The 19,520-nt window shown below is 43.6% G+C and overlaps 1 protein-coding gene across 1 annotated transcript; it reads right to left on the reverse strand.

Annotated features, from left to right (window-relative positions):
- Positions 1 to 530: 530 nt before the first annotated feature.
- LOC137779263 (BICD family-like cargo adapter 1) lies at positions 531 to 18,875 on the reverse strand. The gene is given in 12 exon segments (XM_068566873.1): positions 531 to 4,053; positions 5,598 to 5,718; positions 6,395 to 6,525; positions 6,818 to 6,961; positions 7,445 to 7,663; positions 7,765 to 7,944; positions 8,138 to 8,284; positions 9,431 to 9,442; positions 9,985 to 10,101; positions 16,646 to 16,861; positions 18,021 to 18,450; positions 18,452 to 18,875. Coding segments are annotated over 12 exon segments (1,953 nt in total). The 5' UTR covers positions 18,511 to 18,875; the 3' UTR covers positions 531 to 3,876.
- Positions 18,876 to 19,520: the final 645 nt, after the last annotated feature.

The following is a 19,520-nucleotide window of genomic DNA, read 5'->3' on the forward strand; positions in this document are numbered from 1 at the left end:
ATACTTTTTTATCTTCAGTTTGGTGTATATAAACATGTTGGGACACTGAATTGAAAAGACCCTTTTTCACTGGAGCTTTTTTGACCTTTTTAAACTCCGGTGCTGCTAACACAAATACTCGCTGTGTTGCAGTGCAGTATTCCTGCTGGTGAGTCAGTAGCTTCATCTCTGATTCTCCTCCAGGAATAATGAAGAAGACATAGTGAAAAGAAACGTGCAGTTCAAGTTCTGTATCTTGTTAAGCAGCTCGGCTCCTTTTGCTAATATTTTATATTTTTACATGTTCCTTACATTTTCATCTTTAGACCACAGGTGTAAGAATACGACTAAAGCAAACTTAAAATATGTAAATGCTCGACGCAACAGACACATTTTGGTCGGCGCTTACACTGCAACCAGCTGAGATGACAACAAGACACCCTGATAGTTAACGTTGTGATGTTATTGAAGGAAAGCGCCTCTATTTCAAGGCCAAGTCAGGGGAGACAAGCAGATTGCAAAGTATTTATTTGTACAAAAGAAATCCCCAAAATGCTAAGAAAATTGCATGATAAATATTTTGAATAGTTTGAAGCATTCTGTAACTAAAACAGTGGCGTCAGTCAGTGGTGAATGGAAGCACTCACACGGAGCACAATGAGTCCACCGAAAGCACGAAACTCCAAAAAACAACATCTGACTTGGAGACAAGCGACAGTAAATGCACTCGGGGGCATGTCCGTCTGCCAATGCAACACACACACACACACACACACACACACACACACACACACTGCAGCAGCATCCGGATGTTCACCACACAAACACGCAGCTGCAGACGGCCTTCAGAAAATGCTTTCCATTGAGAAATGAATCAGTGGAGTCGACAGTGTCTGAAAACAATACACACAATCAAAAGAGAAACAAACAGTAATAATGACACAATGTTACAACTTTTTTCTAACAAAACCTTTTCTCAAACAAAAACGTGACATGAAGTGAAACATATCACAGTCCGGTTATGGCGAGAGTGACTGGTGTTTATTCCAAGTTTCCCTCAGCTGCCAATCAGCCGACAGAGGGGAGTCCCAAACTACACACACCTGCATGTTAAGGGTCAGAGTTCAAATTCACCCACGTTAATGCGTTCCTTCCCAACAGGAGCAGCAATAGAACTTTCTAATATAAAACCTTTATGGAGAGAAGTTAAAGCTAAAATGGTAAAACATCTAATAATTGGGCAGAAACTGAACTGGTTTATTATTATTTTGTATTATTTAGAATCTTGTTAGTCTCAGTATATTCATTTTTCTAGATTATTGTGTGGTTTTAAATTATCTTTTGAGTAGCTTTAATTAAGGTGCCCTTTCAGTAGATTTAAGGAAAATATGTATGTAATACTTATCATATATCAAAAATAGATTTTCTTTAACATTAATAATGTGAGAGCCATTCGACAAGTGAGAAAAACAATGGTGGTGATCAGGTGCACCTCAGCCTCTTGTCGCCAAAATAAGTAAAAACGTACTGTTTCACGTTTACCCCTTTTATTGTATCAGCTAGCTGTTTGCCCGCCTGCTCCCCGTCTTACTACGCTAAGCTAACTAGCTGCTGGCTGTTGCCTGGTATTGATGTTCTCGTCTACAATTTATCAACAATCAAAAAACGAATGAATTGCAGTTTACTTATAAAGGGTCAGTTATCAGAAAAGTGGTACTAAGAACTGAATATGCCAATTTTTGGGCTCCCTTGAATTAATAATCAACATTTATGAGGCTTCTTTGGGGTCTTTTAGGGTCGTTGGGCATCATATTGGTGAATAATTTTGGTGAAACTTCGAGGTACTCGTGAATCTCTTCCCAGCTTTACATGCCACACCCGGACAGTCAAATAGACGTACGCACAAGTGATCATGTCCAACTCATGAGTGGAATTCCTGCTCACAGTTAGGACACACATGAAAATATCAGCCTAGAAATAACAACATACAGGTATATTTCCCCTAAAAAAAGATTTTCATTCAAAAAGGTATGCATTTTTTCTTATAAATATAACGATTTCGTCCAAACCTATTCAACTTTTTTATAAAAAAATCATTCTTTGGGTTGATCCTTCCCAACAACCAGCTGAGATGACAAGAAGACACCTGCATAGGTTTGCACAGCTGCATTAGACACAAACACAGACAGACATGAGACATCGCTGTGCCACACTAAGTCATTCACGCTCGGAGATTTCAGACAACACATACTGTATTAATAATGGAGTCACAGATATGTCGCTGAAAACGGAAGCCCGACAGATAAGAAACATAAGTGCCCATAAAGTATTGAAGCAATGTAAATGGAGGTAGACCTTTTCTATTAGTATTGAACCAAAGCAGCTCAGACCTGGAACGCTGCAGAAGAAGTTTAGCGGCGTTTCTGTACAACGACATTTCTTCTTCTACTCAGAAATTCAACAGGTTGTTGAGCTGGATTGATTGAGAGTTGATGAGCATTCTACATCGTTCTTCTTCCTTCTCAAGCTGATGTAAACATTTGTTTAAATTTGGTCAACTCGGGAGATGATTGACATCATGAGGATAATGTTGGACAGTGCCATTTCTCTTTAAAAAATTATAGATTTTTTAAATGTTAAATATAAAGTGAACCGTGGAGACCTGGAAATGACACTATCACTACCTTCAGTCCCCTAAAGGTTTATTCAGATGTTGGAGATGAGCATGAAGGCCTCATAGAGTTCACCACAGACCCACAGGCCTGACTACAAAGTGCTGGTTTTAAAACACTCACTCAGTTTAAGGATCTTCAAGCTTAATTATGCCTCTTTAGCTGCTAAATGCTCCACTGTGTTTGCAGAAAACAGCTGTCTACTGCTGCAAAAAAGGGTTGAACCAAAACAGTAAAGAAGCAGGCCATAAAAAAGAACAATGAACTAAAAAAGGATAAAACACTCGTGGATCTGATGGTGATAAATCTCTGTGGGTTTGACTATGAGTGAACCCTTTGACATTACACATTGTCGACATTAGAAAAACATGGATTAGTGCAACTTTAAAGTGCCCAAACCTTATGAAAGTGCAACGCTAAATCAGTTGAGTGCCTCTTTGAAGGTTTAATTTTTCTCAGTTTGAGTGGAAGTTTGGGCCTGGGGCATTGCACCATGTAAGTCTTCACTGTAGAAGTCACATGCACAGCTGTCAGTAAGAAAATAAGCAATTATTATTATTTAAAAAATGTTTTGTCATTTGTTCTGTCAGATGTACAGCACACTAAGATCGCGCTGTTGCCTCATGTTGTGAACATCCCCTGAACAAATGAATAAACCTGAGAGATCCCGTGTGGGCTGGCTGCAGCGTCATATTCTGACGTCCAGCTCTGCCCTGCCGTCCTCATCTTTCCCCACAACCCTGCAGTGTCCCATACATCCACCCGCCTTTCCCCACACTGATAACTGGCCCGATAACTGGGATGCATACAGTAACCATTCATACATAGTGTTCCCTCTCTACAGAGTTGGCAGTGGGCTAGTAGAGATGGTCATAGGCACTAAAAGGAAACCTTCCTTTTTGGAGGTAAACTTTGTGACCCTGTTTATGTTCTGTAAGACCGATAGCTTTCTATGAGAGGGGCTGAAACCAAAGCCTCTGGGAAACTCCTATTCTTAAATTTCTATCTTTCATTGTCAGCAGTCACCATTTAATCAGCAAAGAGAAGAGTAATGGGACAGATAAAGTGCAAAATGATTCCCCCCCTTCCCTCCCCAAACTTCAGTGTGTGCCACTGCCCGTCTTTGGCTGTGTTGTTACCCTCATACTGTGTCGTCACTCCCTCCTTCTCCCTCGCCTTGTCTGTCTCTGTCTGTCTGCCTTGCTCAGGACCGGTCCAATGGGGCTCAGTTCTTTTTGAAAAAAGAGAAAAGTCTCTTGTCCCGGTCGGAGATGCGGTGAGCTCGTCTGGAGGACTGACCACCGTGTGCCCTCGACGACCCTGTCAGGGAGGCGGGGGCTGAGCGCCACTCGTCCTGGTACTTGTCCATCAACTGCTGGTCAATCACTCTGTGCATGTCATCCTAAAGCCATGGACAAAGAGGTGAATGAGAGAAAGACAGGAGAGCAATGTCATGCAGAGAGGGTCAATGGTGGAGTGGTACAGGAAGTTCTGGGGAGATTGGACTCATTGATCAGATTACCTGTTAGACACCACAACCACCTTTCATCCCTGACCATGTGTTGTTTACTTACTCCGACCTGGCCTTCATTAAACACCTTTTATTTTGCAGCATGTGCAAAAAAACACAAAACTTAAACAATGAAAATCTAAGACTAGATTGATGATGTCACTTCATTCTGTGCCAAAGCCTGCTAGCCGACCATCAGTGCTGTGCTCGAGGACACTTTGACTCGTGGACTGGAGGATCAAACTTCCAACCCCTTCCATCACATGAAGGCAAACCGGTGGACGTCCAGTCAGCCACAGCGCTCTCAGCGTGTGAGTTGCAGGCTTTGCGCAACTTTTCAGCTGGTAATCACCTTGAAATTAAGCAATCTTTATTTATGGCGTGAATCTATCTGTTATCCGAATCTACCAGAAAGTAATTTTTCCTCTCAGATTAATTGATTTTCATAGTTTTCAGAGGCCTAAAGAGGTACAAATTCAAAAGAAAAGGCAAACATTAGAGCTAAATCTTAAAAGAAAAATATATTTGTTACAGAATTTTTTTTCTTTCTCTTTTCTATCCTGTTAATAATCTTGTGATTTACTGTTTGAAGCCGTGGTGGGGAGCCACTCTTCTGTTTTCAAATCCTTTGAAAAAAGTTGCCGTGCTGGTTGTTAGAGAGATAAAGCCACTAGAGGGCTCTGACAAGCTGCAAAATCAAGTCAGCCACTATTGTTTAGAGACTTAAAATCAGTAATTTTAATATTTCTTTATATGTTTTTAGTCATTTTACTTTGAGTGTCACCTAATAGCTATGATCTACTGGGTATACTGGAGTGTTTCTGGTGTCGACAAAAAAACAGGTAAACTGACCAGTGGGCCAATCTCCTAAACACCTTTAGTCAGTTGACCATGGCATGGAATGGCTCAGCATGGCGTAGTCGGGTTAGTGCAGGGTGAAACGGCGGGATGGCGCAGCTCGGGCTCACCTCTAAGGCAGGAGGGGGAGGGGTACCACAGAGGAAGAAAGGGTGGTACGGAAGCTGAGAAAGGCCACTAGATCAGAAACCACAAGAGCCAAACAGTAAAGAGCCCTGAGGAGGCAAACTGTGGGCAGGGAGAAGAGAGAGGAAAGAGCTGCTAGTTACAGATGAGGGAGGGGAGGGAGGGAACACACATACAGAGACACACAGACACACACTCCTGTGTTCTCAGCCTACAATATGTTTCCTTATGGACACCCATCAAGGACAAGCAACTGACATGCAGCCTAAGAAGTTAATTGAGGGGTTTAGTGTATGTGTTAAAATAGACTCACTAATCTCAAAACTATTCCAGAAACTACATTTACAAAACAACTTTATTTATGTATCAACCTTAAAATATCTGTTCCAACATAATACAAAAGGACTATTAGGCTTTTCACTGATATATAGCGCTTGTGACATGTGACCCACCTGCCAAGCCTCCAGCTGCTGCGACAGGTTGAGCTTCTGCTGGATGGCGTCCAGGAGCTGGCTATTCAGAGACATGATGTCTATTTTACACTTGGCCAGCTCCATCTCCACCGCTTTCTTCCTGCAGGACACACAGACAGAGCAACCGGTCACATCCCGCGAGCATGACGGCCTGTTAAAAACTAGCAGGTGATTAATGGAGAATAACTCTTTAAAGGAATAGTTCAACATTTTCAACTACCAGCACCTCTAAAGCACGCTAATTCAAACTTTATGGTTACAACTAAACAACTCTGGTGAATTAGACATTACGTCACTATATCTTCAAATAGCAAATAGTTGTTTGCTAATACGATCAGGATGGTGTATATTGCTTTAAAGGTCTTTTGAGCAGCGCATCCAGTCTTTATGCTAAGCTAAGGCAACCGACTGCTGGCTGTAGCTTCATATTTCAAGTGAAACAGAGAAGCATAGTTCCCTATCTATAATTTTTTTTAACGTATATTTAGTTAGGGATTTATCTTGTTAACTCCACCATGTTTTCATGCTACACTGGTTATAGAGGTTTGACACACACATGAGAGATGTTTGCGTCTCTGCCAGTAAACACCTAAGACAACACACTTTTAAAGGAATGTACCCATATCACCAGATATCAGCAAGAAATGCTTGAATACACTGTTAATATTACTAATGGCAGCAATAGCCCAACTCTAAACAAAAGACTGAGGTTGAGATAGAACATAATTTACACTTAACATGATATTGATGAGGAAAGTGACGTGATGTGAACCTACTTGGCTATGGCGTCATCTCTGTCTCTTATAGCAGTCTGGAGCTGCTCACTGGGTTCTCGCACTTCAGCCATCGTCCTCATGCGCTCGTTGTCCTCCCGGAGAGAACACATCTCCACAGAGAGCAGCGTCATCTGCAGGTCACATGGGAGAATGACACAATGTGCTAGACAAAGGCTTCAGTTTCTGTAATCCACGTTATCCCAAGGGCTGCTCATGTGTGACTGATGTTTAATGGACCCACTATAATATATTATATATAATAAGAGCTCAACTGACCTGTGTGGGTGGAGCTTATTATGTGTAAATCATGTTAGATGGCACTTTAAACGCACAGGAGAGATGTAGCTGTCCTCAGAAAGAGGATCACCTGATCACAATGTGTTTATTACACAGCATCTACATATGTGAGCACATGTACAGTACCTGATTGTGTAGCTGTAGCGCATCATCTCCTTTGCTGCGTGTTTTGTCCTGCTCAGTTTCGTACAGCTCTCTGACTTCCCTCAGCTCCTCTCCCAGCTTCCTCACCTGCTCCTCCAGAGCCTCTTCATCACTGCGCCGCGAGCCCTTTGAAACACAGCACACACTCACTTTACCTGTGTGCTGTTACCACCTCCACGTTAATAATGAAACAGGCCCGCCGAGATCCGAGATTACGAAGTCAGCTGTCTTTAAAGCGTCTTTGTTTCAACTGTCCAACATCACCAACTTTTACAACAATGGGTATCTTATTTGGTATTCATTTATTTTTTACGGGTCCCAGAGGTTCCTAATAACTTTCAAGAAAGGAATTGGTAATGCTTTTAAAAAATGACTTCATGGGTTTAGAAAAGTGATATTTGAATGCCTAATGTTTTAAACCCTTTATTGTATTATAATTGTGCTACCATCGGTCCCCAACTTTACAATACCGAGAAAACAAAGGGTAGGGACATGTGTGACCTACAGGGTCGAGAACCATTGGTACAAGCTCAGGTCCTGTGCAAGTCTTTGTCGAGAGCTGAGTAGTTTTCTCACGTCGTGCAGCCCTACCAGAGAGTTGTTTATTACCGTGGACTCGTTGCCATCCAGCAAATTCTGTGTGAGTCTCCGTAGCTCCAGCAGGCTGGTGTGAAGGCTCCCAGTAGGCACATCCTTGGCTGAGGACGTCTCTGAAGACTCGTCCATGGAAGAGTCGGTGGACAACGCCGAATCTGTGACGTCATTTCCCCGGAGATGAGAGCAGAGCGAGCGAACCTCACAGTAGGCCTCCCATAACTGAAGACGCAGCTAAACGGACAACCAAGAGGGGGAAGAGTCTTTAGAAAAGCCCAGCAAAGTTTTTGACAGTGCACGGACTTTACAATCAAACACAATCCCACTGTAACTACCTGCTCTCGCTCCTGCTCCTGCTCCTCCTGCTCCATGCTCTGTTCTATCTCACATAGCAGGCTGGACGGGTGCGGGGTGAGACTATGGAGGCTGTGCTCCTCCGTCAAATCCTCCAGCCGAGCAGTTAGCTGCCTGTGGGACACCTGAACCTCCTGAAGATCCAGCTGGCTCTGCCGTAACTGGACACAACAGAGGAGGGAAAACTGTGACTTAGTCGTGGAAAGTCTAAAGCAAACACATGACAGGTCAGTTGATTACCTCAAGGACAAATTCAAGGACGGAGTTGTAGAAGGTACTTTACTCACAACATCTAGAGCGGTGGAAATCCTCAAAGATATGATCCCTAACAAAGATGTGTTCATGTGTCAGTACCTGTAGGTCCTTCTGCTGAGACTGCCTCTCCAGCACCAGCGTCCTCTCTCGGAGGTCGTCCACCGTGTTCTGCAGCAGCTCGTTCTCCTCCAGCATGGCGTGCACCCGGTGCTCCAGCTCCATCTTCCGCTCTGACAGCATCTTAATCTAACGTGTCAAACGGCACCAGTCAGTTATTGCGCCACGGGAAGTATAGGCATCAATTGTAAAACCAGATGGTTGTTTTGATTTGCTGGTTCACAGCAAACAGATGGGCAGCTATGGATCTGATTAAAGGATAATTGTGGTTGTTTTCCTGAATCTGAGGCAAGCTGGGCTCCTAAACAAGATTAAAAAGTACTCCCACTGGCCTAAAGAATGTGTATTGCCTAGCACGGGCGTAGGCGTCAGTTGCCACCCTTGTCTTCAGGAATGCCTTGGTGATATGTTAACGTCTCCACAAAGCTTCATATCAGCTTACTCCTCACCATAACTGTCTAACGGCCTTCTACTGAATTCCTACTGAATTGTTTCGCTCGTAGCTGCCTGAGTAGCTTTCCCATGAAACAAACACCAGTTCATTTTGATCCCTCCTGCTTTTGACCTACTTCTGGCAACCTACTTCTCAGTGCAGGAGCTTACGTGTGGATCAGTTGTTTTCATTCACATATGAGCATCCACATTGCCAGGTTCTGGATATTTTTGGACTGCTATGGTCTCATGCTTTACACAAATAGAGCAAAAAGCCATTAGTCATCAGCACATGTCTTAGGCAAAGCACTGGAAAAGTGGGAGCACCCAGACATTGCAGTATCTGAGCTAAATATAGAGCGGTAGCCTTTTCTCCCAATTATAGCGCAAGCGCTGCAGTCTGGGTGTTTTCTGTCTGGCTTTAAAGAGAAGCTACGGGGAAATCTGATTTGTTGTTTGGCTCTAACGGTGTTATTGTTCATGACTTATCCGGCTGATATCATACGAGACAGCTAACATCTCACCGCATCATGCTCAGATAACCAACCATGTTGTTCATGCTCGATGTCATTAAACAGAGATTGCCAAAGGATGTGGAAAAGTCAAATTTAGCACTTTTAAGTTATATGAAGTCAAAAGAGGCGAATATTTCATTGAGCACGAGATTCAATGATCGAGCCTATGAAATAATAGTACTTTGTTCTCTCATCAAATAATTGAATCGGCAGCGGTGTACTTTCCAATTCAAAAGAAAATAATGGTGCAATCCTTGTTTTCTATTGGTTTACAAGACGTGACATGCAGCATGCAATCTGTCCAACAGACAGTTCGGTCACCACTCACTTCTAGCCCTTGCTGCTCCGACCAAGAGGGAAGGAGGAATGGGTGAGGAGAGAAATAAAGATATAGATTACAGAAAGAGAGGAAACCCTGCATGGTAGATGCATTTTATTCCACCTATCTTTTACCAGAAACTTCCACTTTGAAGTGAGGTTATGTAACTTTGGCTGAAAAGCAGCCTTTGTGAAACGCAAGTGGTATTTGCACATTGATGGGAAGACACCATCAACAGGCGATCAGACTGAGAAGTGGTGGAATGGCACCAAAAGCAGGAAATAAAAAATATGGGTTGGTACGATGCATGTTTACATGTTGCTTTACCTTTAAGATGATACACTGTGTATGCTTAAACATGATATGCTTAAACACATTAATATCCATATCGTAAGTGTTACATAGTCTCACTTTAACTTCACTTGGGATTTTGCTGAGTACCAATAACCGTCAACAAAACAAAACAGTCTATTTATTCTTTTTGTTGAGCTGAGTGTACGCTGAAAAGTACAATTCACTCATATTTACTCTATAAAGGCGAAATAGCGCTGATAGCGGCTCACCTCAGCCTGTAGAGCCTCTAGTCGAGTCATGTGCTGGCTTGTAGACATACTCTTCTCCCTGAAGTCGTCCCGTAATGAATGGACCTGAGTGGACAGCTGCCTCTCCACCTCTGCAGCCTGGATGGAGACAAACAGAAAGTAGAGTCAATATTTGCCTGACATGTGTCCACCTAAAACTCCACCGATTTAGCACCGCACTGCCGACGGCTTATCCAAATTGACACAATTGAACTTGACCCCAAACAGTTCAGTTGAAGCGACTTTCGTCTTCTTTTTAACTCACAACCACACGTTTTGTTTCCTTCATTTTAAAACTAAGTCCTCAGAGCCAACCGACATTGACTCGAGTGACATCACGTGAGGACTTTCCTCAGACTTCACACAGTTACCTCTTGAGACACTAAAGGCTTTATCCAATACTTATGCAAAAAACCTCCAAAATCTTGTGACTTCACCTTCAATTATTGTTGTTGTTGAACAGCACAGTGTTATATTATAGCCTTATATTTACTGCTCAGTTCAATAAAAACATTAGTCTATGTTCCTTTATTAAGATACTGAGGTGACTCATTGGGTTCAGATTGAAAGTGTAAGCACACCCACCCACACACACACACACACACACACACACACACACACACACACACACACACACACACACACACACACACACACACACACACACACACAGTTCCTGTAGATTCCTGTAAATGTGATTGCTGTTCCTCTGAAAGGCCATATTTACCCACGTCATCGCCCTTAAAAAACCTTGAATGTTCAGTATTTGTGCAATCCAGCCCAGCAGCAGACTTAGTGCTCAGTGTAGCTTATTGGACAGGTGGGATCAGGCCACACAGAGCCCGGCTGAGCTTCATTAGCATCGAGCTGCTCGGGAAGCTTTAGTTCTCGTGTCATCACTGCCATGGCAACAGCAAAATCCTTAAAACCACTTACTTTTTACAGCTCACTGGAGAAACATATTGTAAATATGTCCAAAAAAAACCACTGTACGAAAGGGAGCAATTAATCTGCACACTGACTACAAATGATCTTTTAATGCTGTGGCAAGCAGTGCTGAGTAAAAATGTTGACGAGTAATGTTTGTGTGAAGTCCAGCCTCCAGGTGGCACTACACACTGCTGCCTCTCCTCGAGAAGGGAGAGGAGGCGCAACAGCTGGGGCTGGTTGTAGTGGTGTGTGTGTGTGTGTGTGTGTGTGTGTGTGTGTGTGTGTGTGTGTGTGTGTGTGTGTGTGTGTGTGTGTGTGTGTGTGTGTGTGTGTTCTGGGGCTCCCCTCTGAACGGTCACGAATAACACTCGTGTGTGATTTCAAGGAATGCCAAAAGAAATATGTATGTCACAAATGTTTCAGATACAATGGTAGAGGTTGTTTTTTCACTACAATGAAGGAATGAATCACCAAGTCTTCACTCCAGACAGGAATGTTATGCATCCTGAAGGTACACAGCGCTAAAGCCGCAGTATAGTGACATAACATGACAACAAAATAACTTATTTTGTAAATGACCATAATGATTGTGGTTGGATTATTTCTCTGAATCTTTGAATGAGAATTAGAAATGTAACTCTATTCGATTGTTATTTTATGGGATGACCTGTAGGACTTAAAGGTTACACATTGTCTAGGAAATCAAGGTTTCTTTACAATGAAACTATTTCATACAAAGCAATGAGGATAGCACAAAGATATGAATAAAGTATCTCACCATACAACACACTGAGAGATATTACTTTTGTCCTTGTACTGCGTTTCCGTTTTTATTTTGAAAGTTCACTTTTATCTCGTGTCATGCTGTATTTTATTTACTTCATTTTCCCGCCTGTTTTCTACCACACCTGTGTTTTGCGAGTTGATGAGTCTCTTGTGTTTTGTGTTTTGTGTTTTCTCCATTTGAATTGTCAGCTTGTCTCTCTTTGTAGCTGGTTTCTGCATTCAAGCTTTGCTCCGAGTGTCCTAGTTTGTGTTGGCTTTCCTTCTGTTATCTGCCGGTTTTTGGACTCAAGCTGTAAGTCATTTTTTTACATCAGCTCATTAATATTATGCCTGCTGCCGCCCTATCTTTTCATCTGCGTTTGGGTCTAAACTTGCTTTTTACAGAACTGTGACAGTCACGACCGAATGAAGAAACACTGAGAAGGTTTCACAAGGAAGAGAGAGATACTTAAAACAAGACAATTATATAGTAATACAGGGCTGATCCTCCAGGAAAGAAAAGCAATGGCATGATATTGTCAAAGAAATAATTTGATTAAAAAGTTGACCTATCTTTTGAGAGTTAAAAATAAATGTAATTAATATGTGCCCTTTGCTGCCCTTGCTTCCCTGTGTAGCTCGGCGTATTCATTTGATGCAACAACGTCATGTGTGTTTGCCTATCAAGGGCTTGTCATTGGCTTTGCTTCGGGTTCATGCATAGTATTTGAGGAAGTTGGTATTTCATGTTTCAATCGTTATATTATTGATGTTTTTCAACCTAAAACTGAAACGAAACAAGCAGCTTTTCTATTCAAAACTAACCTCTGTGGACTTTGAAAAACGTGTATAAATCCAAAGGAACAAGAGCTCTCAAATAGGAGTTGAGATGTCCAGAGCGTCGCTGTTGTTCTCTCAGACAGTGTTTCTCGTTAACCAGACATCGAAGCGAAAGAACTCAAATAACTCGACAGTGATTAAGTGTCTGACATGGTTACCAGATGTGAGTTTCTACGTGACAGCTGCATGATGCCGTCCTGTCTGTGGGGAAACGGGTCACACGGGTTACATGACATGACATGACCGGCTGGCCCAATATGCTGAGAGATTGTGGTCGACGCTGCGGTTTTTCATCACGATCTCAGACATCCTGATATTCTCTTAATCTGCACATGAATTCTTTAGATCCCAGATCAGGCATTAAAGGACAAACGGGGGCTAAATCACACTGCTGGGAAATGAATCCAGGACAGAGAAGTAGGGCCGAGGCACGTTTCTTTACAGCATCTTAAAAACTGAACATTCACTTTGCAGAAGAGGACGCAACTTGAAAAGTAGATCCTGATCCCGTCTGTGGCTGTGGAGCAACGCCCAGCAGATGTGACTGCAGGGGCATCGCAGGTCTTTCCGGGCACAACTTAGCATCATCTATCTGTATCTGTCGAGTGCATTCCCATGGTAACGCCACACGGAGTCGAATTAGCATGTCACTCCGGTCGTCATGGCAACCAGGGGGGATGTGGGCTTCGTTGAGCTGCGACAAGTGGCCTCAATGCTTCTGGTGTTTTCCTTCGTCACTTTCACAGAGCGCTGCCTTGTCTAGACGTATGCGGGATGGAGGCGCCGCCTCGTTCAAATGATGGCGTAACAAACACTGAGAGTGTCACTTACGTGCCAATCAGAGAGAGAGAGAGAGAGAGCGCTGATCCTGAGAGCAACCGCTCTCGGGCTGATGGCCGCCGGGCGCTACGAGCGCCGGTGACTGGATGTGAGTGAAGTTGGTGGTTGGACAGATGCCCAGTGAGCATGTCCACCACTGACCGTGTCCAGCGCTCGCTAGATGTTGTAAAAAGAGGAGCGATGTGGATACACTTGTACCGATGAGGCCAAACAACATAGGCTGCCAACGTTTTTCCTTATGTCACTCAAATAACATTACACCTCACCTCTTGGATTGTTGTCAGTGACAAGTCAAGAAAATGTAATTATTCCCCCTGTGTAGCCTCAAATAAACAACGTTGAGTCACTGGAGGCCGCTGTCGTTAAGTAAATAGAGGTTGAGGGAATTAGAATTGATCATGTCCATAAAACATGCACACTTGTGAATCACCAGCCTTTTGTGAGCATGTGTGGTAATGTGATTGGAGAAAGGTCCGCTTCCACCTGGTTCTCGCTGATCAGATTAGGCATGAGGAGATTGACTGTTCTCACACTCAAGATCCATACAGACCAGCACACACCTCCTAGGCTCTGGATCCATTTTCTCTGGGTGTATATTGAAATAAATGTGTATTTCCATCACCTCGAATTGGAAGATTCTCTCACACATGCACACACCCAAAGAAGAATAACCCCACAGGGTAGTTGTGCCAGCCCAGGATAAAATGTGACGATACAGAGACTACATTTTTAGATCTTCTTTGTTCAAATATCTGAGGTACCTGCTGTTATTAATTAAGTAGAGTACGGACTAGAGTTGTTTTGGTTCCTGCCTAAATGCATATGGCAAGGCTATTAGCACGGATTACAGCCTAATCCCCCGAGCGCGGTATCTTACCCGTAACTCTGACATCACTTCCTATGGAGTGCCCTGCCGGCTCAAGGTCATCCCACTGCAGACAATGTAAGGTTGTGTTAGGAAAAGATTCCTAAGTTGTCAGTAACGCGATGCACTGTTTTTATGAATCTGATCTTTGGTTTCAATATTTGCTTCAGAGATCGCTGGCAGTTGGAGGATACAAACTTAAATAATTACATACATACATGCTGGAATAAATATGCAATTAAATTACCAGTTGAGATTTAAAACTATAAAATGAAATAAAAAAAATGTATACATGAAAACATCTCGATCATTATAGATCAGCAAAGAGTTAACTAATGCGAGAAATGGGGAGGGCAGATGAAAATAGCCTTCAGGGTAAATTTCCCTCCATTCACTCAGAGCTGTAAACAGTGAACATTACTTAGTCACAGTCCAGCGCACTGACCGAGAGAAAGAGAAGAAAGGAATTGATAGAGTAAGAAGAATACAAGGGGAGAGAAGAAGAAAGGGAGCACTGGAGTTGACCTCATTTATTCTATTACCCAGCAGGTCTCCATCTGTCTGCCCAACTCACTGAATCATGGATCTGGATCGATGCAGTCAATTAAATCTCATAAATTTCACTGAGTCACCAAGACACCCGCCACCCCTCTTCCCCCAATATACCACTTTCAGGGAATATCTCTTTATATTCCCACACCAAGGATTCCATTAAATGAATTGCAGTTTGATTATGCTGAGTGCCTGCTCTTGCTTGCATCTATAGCAACTGACCAGTCGAGAGCAGTCCTTGATTACAATGTGATTATGGTGTTGGGACAATATGGGGCACGATGCAGATTTAATCTGCTCGAAATGAGAAGAAGAGCTCCTCTGCACAACAGCAAAAATAACCTGCACAGAGCCTTCTGAACAGCGTGTGCCGGGCAATAGTTTCCGTCTTCTTCCAGGAAGGAGCATGTCGCCATAGACACAACTGCCGACGTGGTTATCAAAGCACCTGTACAGACTTGTCAGCCTATGTATGCACAGCTCTGGGGCATCCTTAAATGTAGCTTTGGTACACATTGCAAGCCTACCTGGCAGCTGACAAAACTCATGCCTCTGTTTACATCCCTTACGTTTTTATCATGTTTTTATATGCAGCATGACGGAGCCCTGCTCTTGGAAAGCCATCTCATCCCTGTGACATATCCGTTGTAATGTGTGTTAGAAGGATACAGCTTTTCAACTACATAGTTTGAGTTTGTACTGAATCCACAATTGAAGGGACAAACCTTGGACAATTTAACAAGAAGGTATAATCCAGAAACATTAGCTGTGTTCCAAAACACATCATATACTAAAAGACTTGTAGTACATACTACACATGCCCCTACAAAGTTGCATGAAGTATGCAATACATTGGGACAAGCTACTTCTACATATCGTTGCATCTTGAACTTTGACACTCTTTCTCAGATATCTGAAGAAGGAGGAGGACTGAGGGTCAGAAGAGTCAGAAAAGCATACTGTCTTAAATACGACTGGATAGCAAAATTGAAACGCACAGCATGTTTCATTAAAGTTATACATCGAAGGCTTCCCAAAACGCAGTTCCTTGCAGAGCTGTCGTGTTGTTACACCTAAACCGACCACTCTGTATGGGTCAGGCGTCTTTGTTTTGGAGATGGAGGAGACAGAGGAGCTCCTTCGTCGGGATTGATCAGATGTTGCTGCAAAAGATAGCGCTTTCAACTCCATTAATCTGCAGCCCTGCCAATCTTGGCTTCGCCTGAGATGTGAGCAGTGCATCGTATCTATGACAGGATAGCCTCAAATCCTCATGCCAACCTTGAGCACTGCTGTATGAATTGTATCTATCTTTCCGACGATCAATCTGAATTTTAACATCTCATCTGATATCTTCTACTCCGCTAGTCAAAATAACTGCACTCAAATTACCTGCCAATATGCAGAGTGCTATTGCATAAGTGTGCAGTCCAATCATTCTAAATTATTCAGAATAGGACCCAGAAGATCCTCTATTATATTGATGAGTTAGCAAAATTCAGATGAAGTTAAGGGGAGACAGGCTGAATGGAGGTGGATAACCCCGGAGGGAGGATGAAACTTCACTTGGCTGAGCGTCTTATGTCATGCCAGCCAGGCAGAATGGAAACGGACTGAGTGGCCCAGAGGCCTTGCCAGGGAGACCATGTACTGTATAGACACACACACACACACACACACACACACACACACACACACACACACACACTGGGTGGAAGGTTGTTTAAAGCAGTGTTAAGACCAGTGACTCAGAGCCCCAACTAATTCAATCTTAAATGCAGATTTGCCCGGCCTGCCTGAAGCAGTATCTGAAGCACATGCACACACGCACACATGGACGACGCGTCTCACCCTACTGAGTTGCTCCAGCAATCTGTGGTTCTGTTCGGAAAGCTCGCTGATTGCCTTGGTCTTGTCTCTGTCAGTCTCCCTCAGCTGGACCTGATGGAGCTCCAGCTCACCCTGCAGCTGCTGGACGTCCGTCTCCAGCTCGGCCACGCGGCCTTCCCACTCCCCCTCTCGACTTTCCAGACGCCGACGCAACTCATGCTTCTCCTGCTCCAAGTGCTGCATGTGGATGGAAGGGGAGAGAGGGTCATATGGGTAAATCTTGCATTGAAATCATTGTCAGACGATTGACACAGATATTTGTGTTGCAAAGGACTGAGAGGTTTTACTCAATCCTTAAGCATATTTTATGGTACTGAAAGTAAAAATAAGTTTAAGATAAGAACCCCGAGGCTCATTGTTATTGTACAACAATAAGTGCACAATTATGTTTTTTTTTTTTTCCAAGAGCTAAAATTGCTCCTTCTTTTTTTAAAAATCTTCGATACAAAATTCCTGATTCCTTCCACTGTGTTACTGATGATGTCACTGTGTCGTGACCATACATCTAGAATTAAGATTCAAACATAATGTTAGAGTGAAGAAAGTTGGACTATTGCGGCGTACCCCGGAACCAAAAGTTTTACAAACAAGACTTAAAAAGTGCAAAGAAATGATTGCATGAAATAAAAAGCACTGGATAAATCTGGTGGGGCGAAATCAAGCCAAGGTTGGGACGGGGCTTGTTGCTCTGGTTAAGTCCAAGAAGCAGCTGGCATCTGTGTGGCCACTGTTTTATACCGGTTATTTGAAGGAACAAAAGGATGAATCAAAGGAAATCAAAACAAACTCACAAAACAAAACTAAAGGCTGCCAGGCAATGCGACAACATCAATGAACAGAAGAGTTTGGTAATAAGAGGCAGCTTATTTCTCTAAGCTGCAACGTTGAGGATGAATATGGATCAAATGACTGAACAGATGTACAGTAGATACAGCGGCCCTGGTCAGCCACAGGATTAGTCTTTGGGGGTTTTCTCAGGCCACGTGTTGGCTTGTGTGAAGGATTTTTTAAAACAAGAACAAAAGCTCAACTGTAGATCATTCATGAACAACATCATATGTAAAATCACTCAGACTATGCAGCACTTTTTTTTTTAGTAGTCTTTAGATCAGAAAGAACAGCAGGCGGTAGTTTATCATTTGTAACTATAGTTTCCCATAAAATGGGAATCGTGCTCGGTGACCCCCTCTTTCTGAATGTGTAACTCTACAGGTAGCATCTGTTATGATCTTATTGCGTTTGTTTACATAGCACTGGCTCATTGATTTTAGGATTATTTTAAGGACAAACCAGCAAGAGGCTTAGGGCAGCATTCAAACTTATATGCTTAGTTTACCTCTAATTTCTCGTTGAGATCTTTGTGCATTTTCTCATATTGCTTGGTCAAGTCTTGGTTTCTCTCCAGCAACGCTTTGCCAAGTTTAGCAGCTAAAACCAAGTCTTTTTCCTTTTGCCGGAAGAGCGACAGCAAGTCTGCGTTGTGTCCCACCGCGGGCGCCTCCAGTCCCGACAGCTCTTCCTCGTCGTCCCGCTCCCCGGTCAGCATGGCCAGTTCCTCCTCCAAGGCCATGCCGAGGCCTCCGGAGCCGGCGTGCCGCAGCGGCTGACCCTGAAAGCCGCCGGGCTCCTGAGCGGCGGCGCTGGCCCGGGGCTCCATGCAGTCGCTGTCCAGCTCCAGTGGTGCTGAAAGCCCGGCTGACGTCTGCAGGTCGAGGCAGAAAGTGGACATCGCCGCCCGGCGGAGGAGAAGCCAACGACTAACAGCCGACTGGTATCACTCCGGATGAACCCACCCTGCCCTGACAGGGTTGGGCTGACCGGACCATCTTGTCGTCGACACTTCATCCATCATTCACGCAATTTCGAGCTGGATCCAGTTAGATTGTAAACTGCCGTCTTCCCAGTTTCCGCACGTCCCTCTCTCTCCGAGTTAAGCTACAAGCCGCGACTCTGGATCTGATTGAATCCCAGCAAACGCCGCCTCCTCTGCAAGCTCTCTGACTGACTGGCTGTTTGTTATCGGGCACAAAAATGTGTTGTTGTTTTTTTATCCCGGTATGAAGCGCCTCGATGAGCTCTGCGCGTCGGTCGGTCGATCGGGGTCCATCCCGTCTCGGGGTCCCGGGTCCCCCATAATGATCGGCCTGTTACACCGGAGGCATTGGCCAGCCAAACAGATGAGCGCGATCCCGATGCCTCCCTCACCGCTGCTCTGTCTCGATGCACGCCCCCGACACGGCCGTGACGCCTGCTGCAACCTGTTACAAACGGCCCAACCATTGGCTGGAAATGATAGCGCCATATTTTGGTGCCTCTCGCGCACATCTGTGACATCCAGGAAATGACCACGTGAGAAGTGATGAGAACAGACCGTTTCCTCGAGTTATGATCCAGCCGTCGTCAGAAATGGGAAAGCGAGAACAATCTACGTTTGAACCGCCTGGATTTACATTTCGTTTCCTCCATAAACCGAAACATATTGTATTTGAATACATTACCAAAGTTGCATTCAATAATAACCTGTTCGAGAAAAAACATTTAAATCTAATTTGACACTTTTGTTTCCAGTCCACGCACTTTAACCCGCTAAAGAAAACACGTTAAGGTGGTTTATAAATGAGGTATTATTGTCAAATGAGGCCTAAAACTGAGTGGGGGTTTTTTGCGAATTTTCTCCACTTTCTATGTGAGCAAGTGTGTGCTATCAGCCCCAGCTGACCTTTAAAACTATAAAACTACACCTTCATTTGATACCAATTGAAGCACAAACAGGTGTTTTATACTATTAAATGTTTGTTCTGATGCTAATTTACCTTAATATGTTGCATTTTAGAAG

Source organism: Clinocottus analis, unplaced genomic scaffold (genome assembly GCF_023055335.1).
Source record: "Clinocottus analis isolate CAN_PGR_092001 unplaced genomic scaffold, fCliAna1.0.p SCAF_7, whole genome shotgun sequence".
Taxonomy (NCBI): domain Eukaryota; kingdom Metazoa; phylum Chordata; class Actinopteri; order Perciformes; family Cottidae; genus Clinocottus; species Clinocottus analis.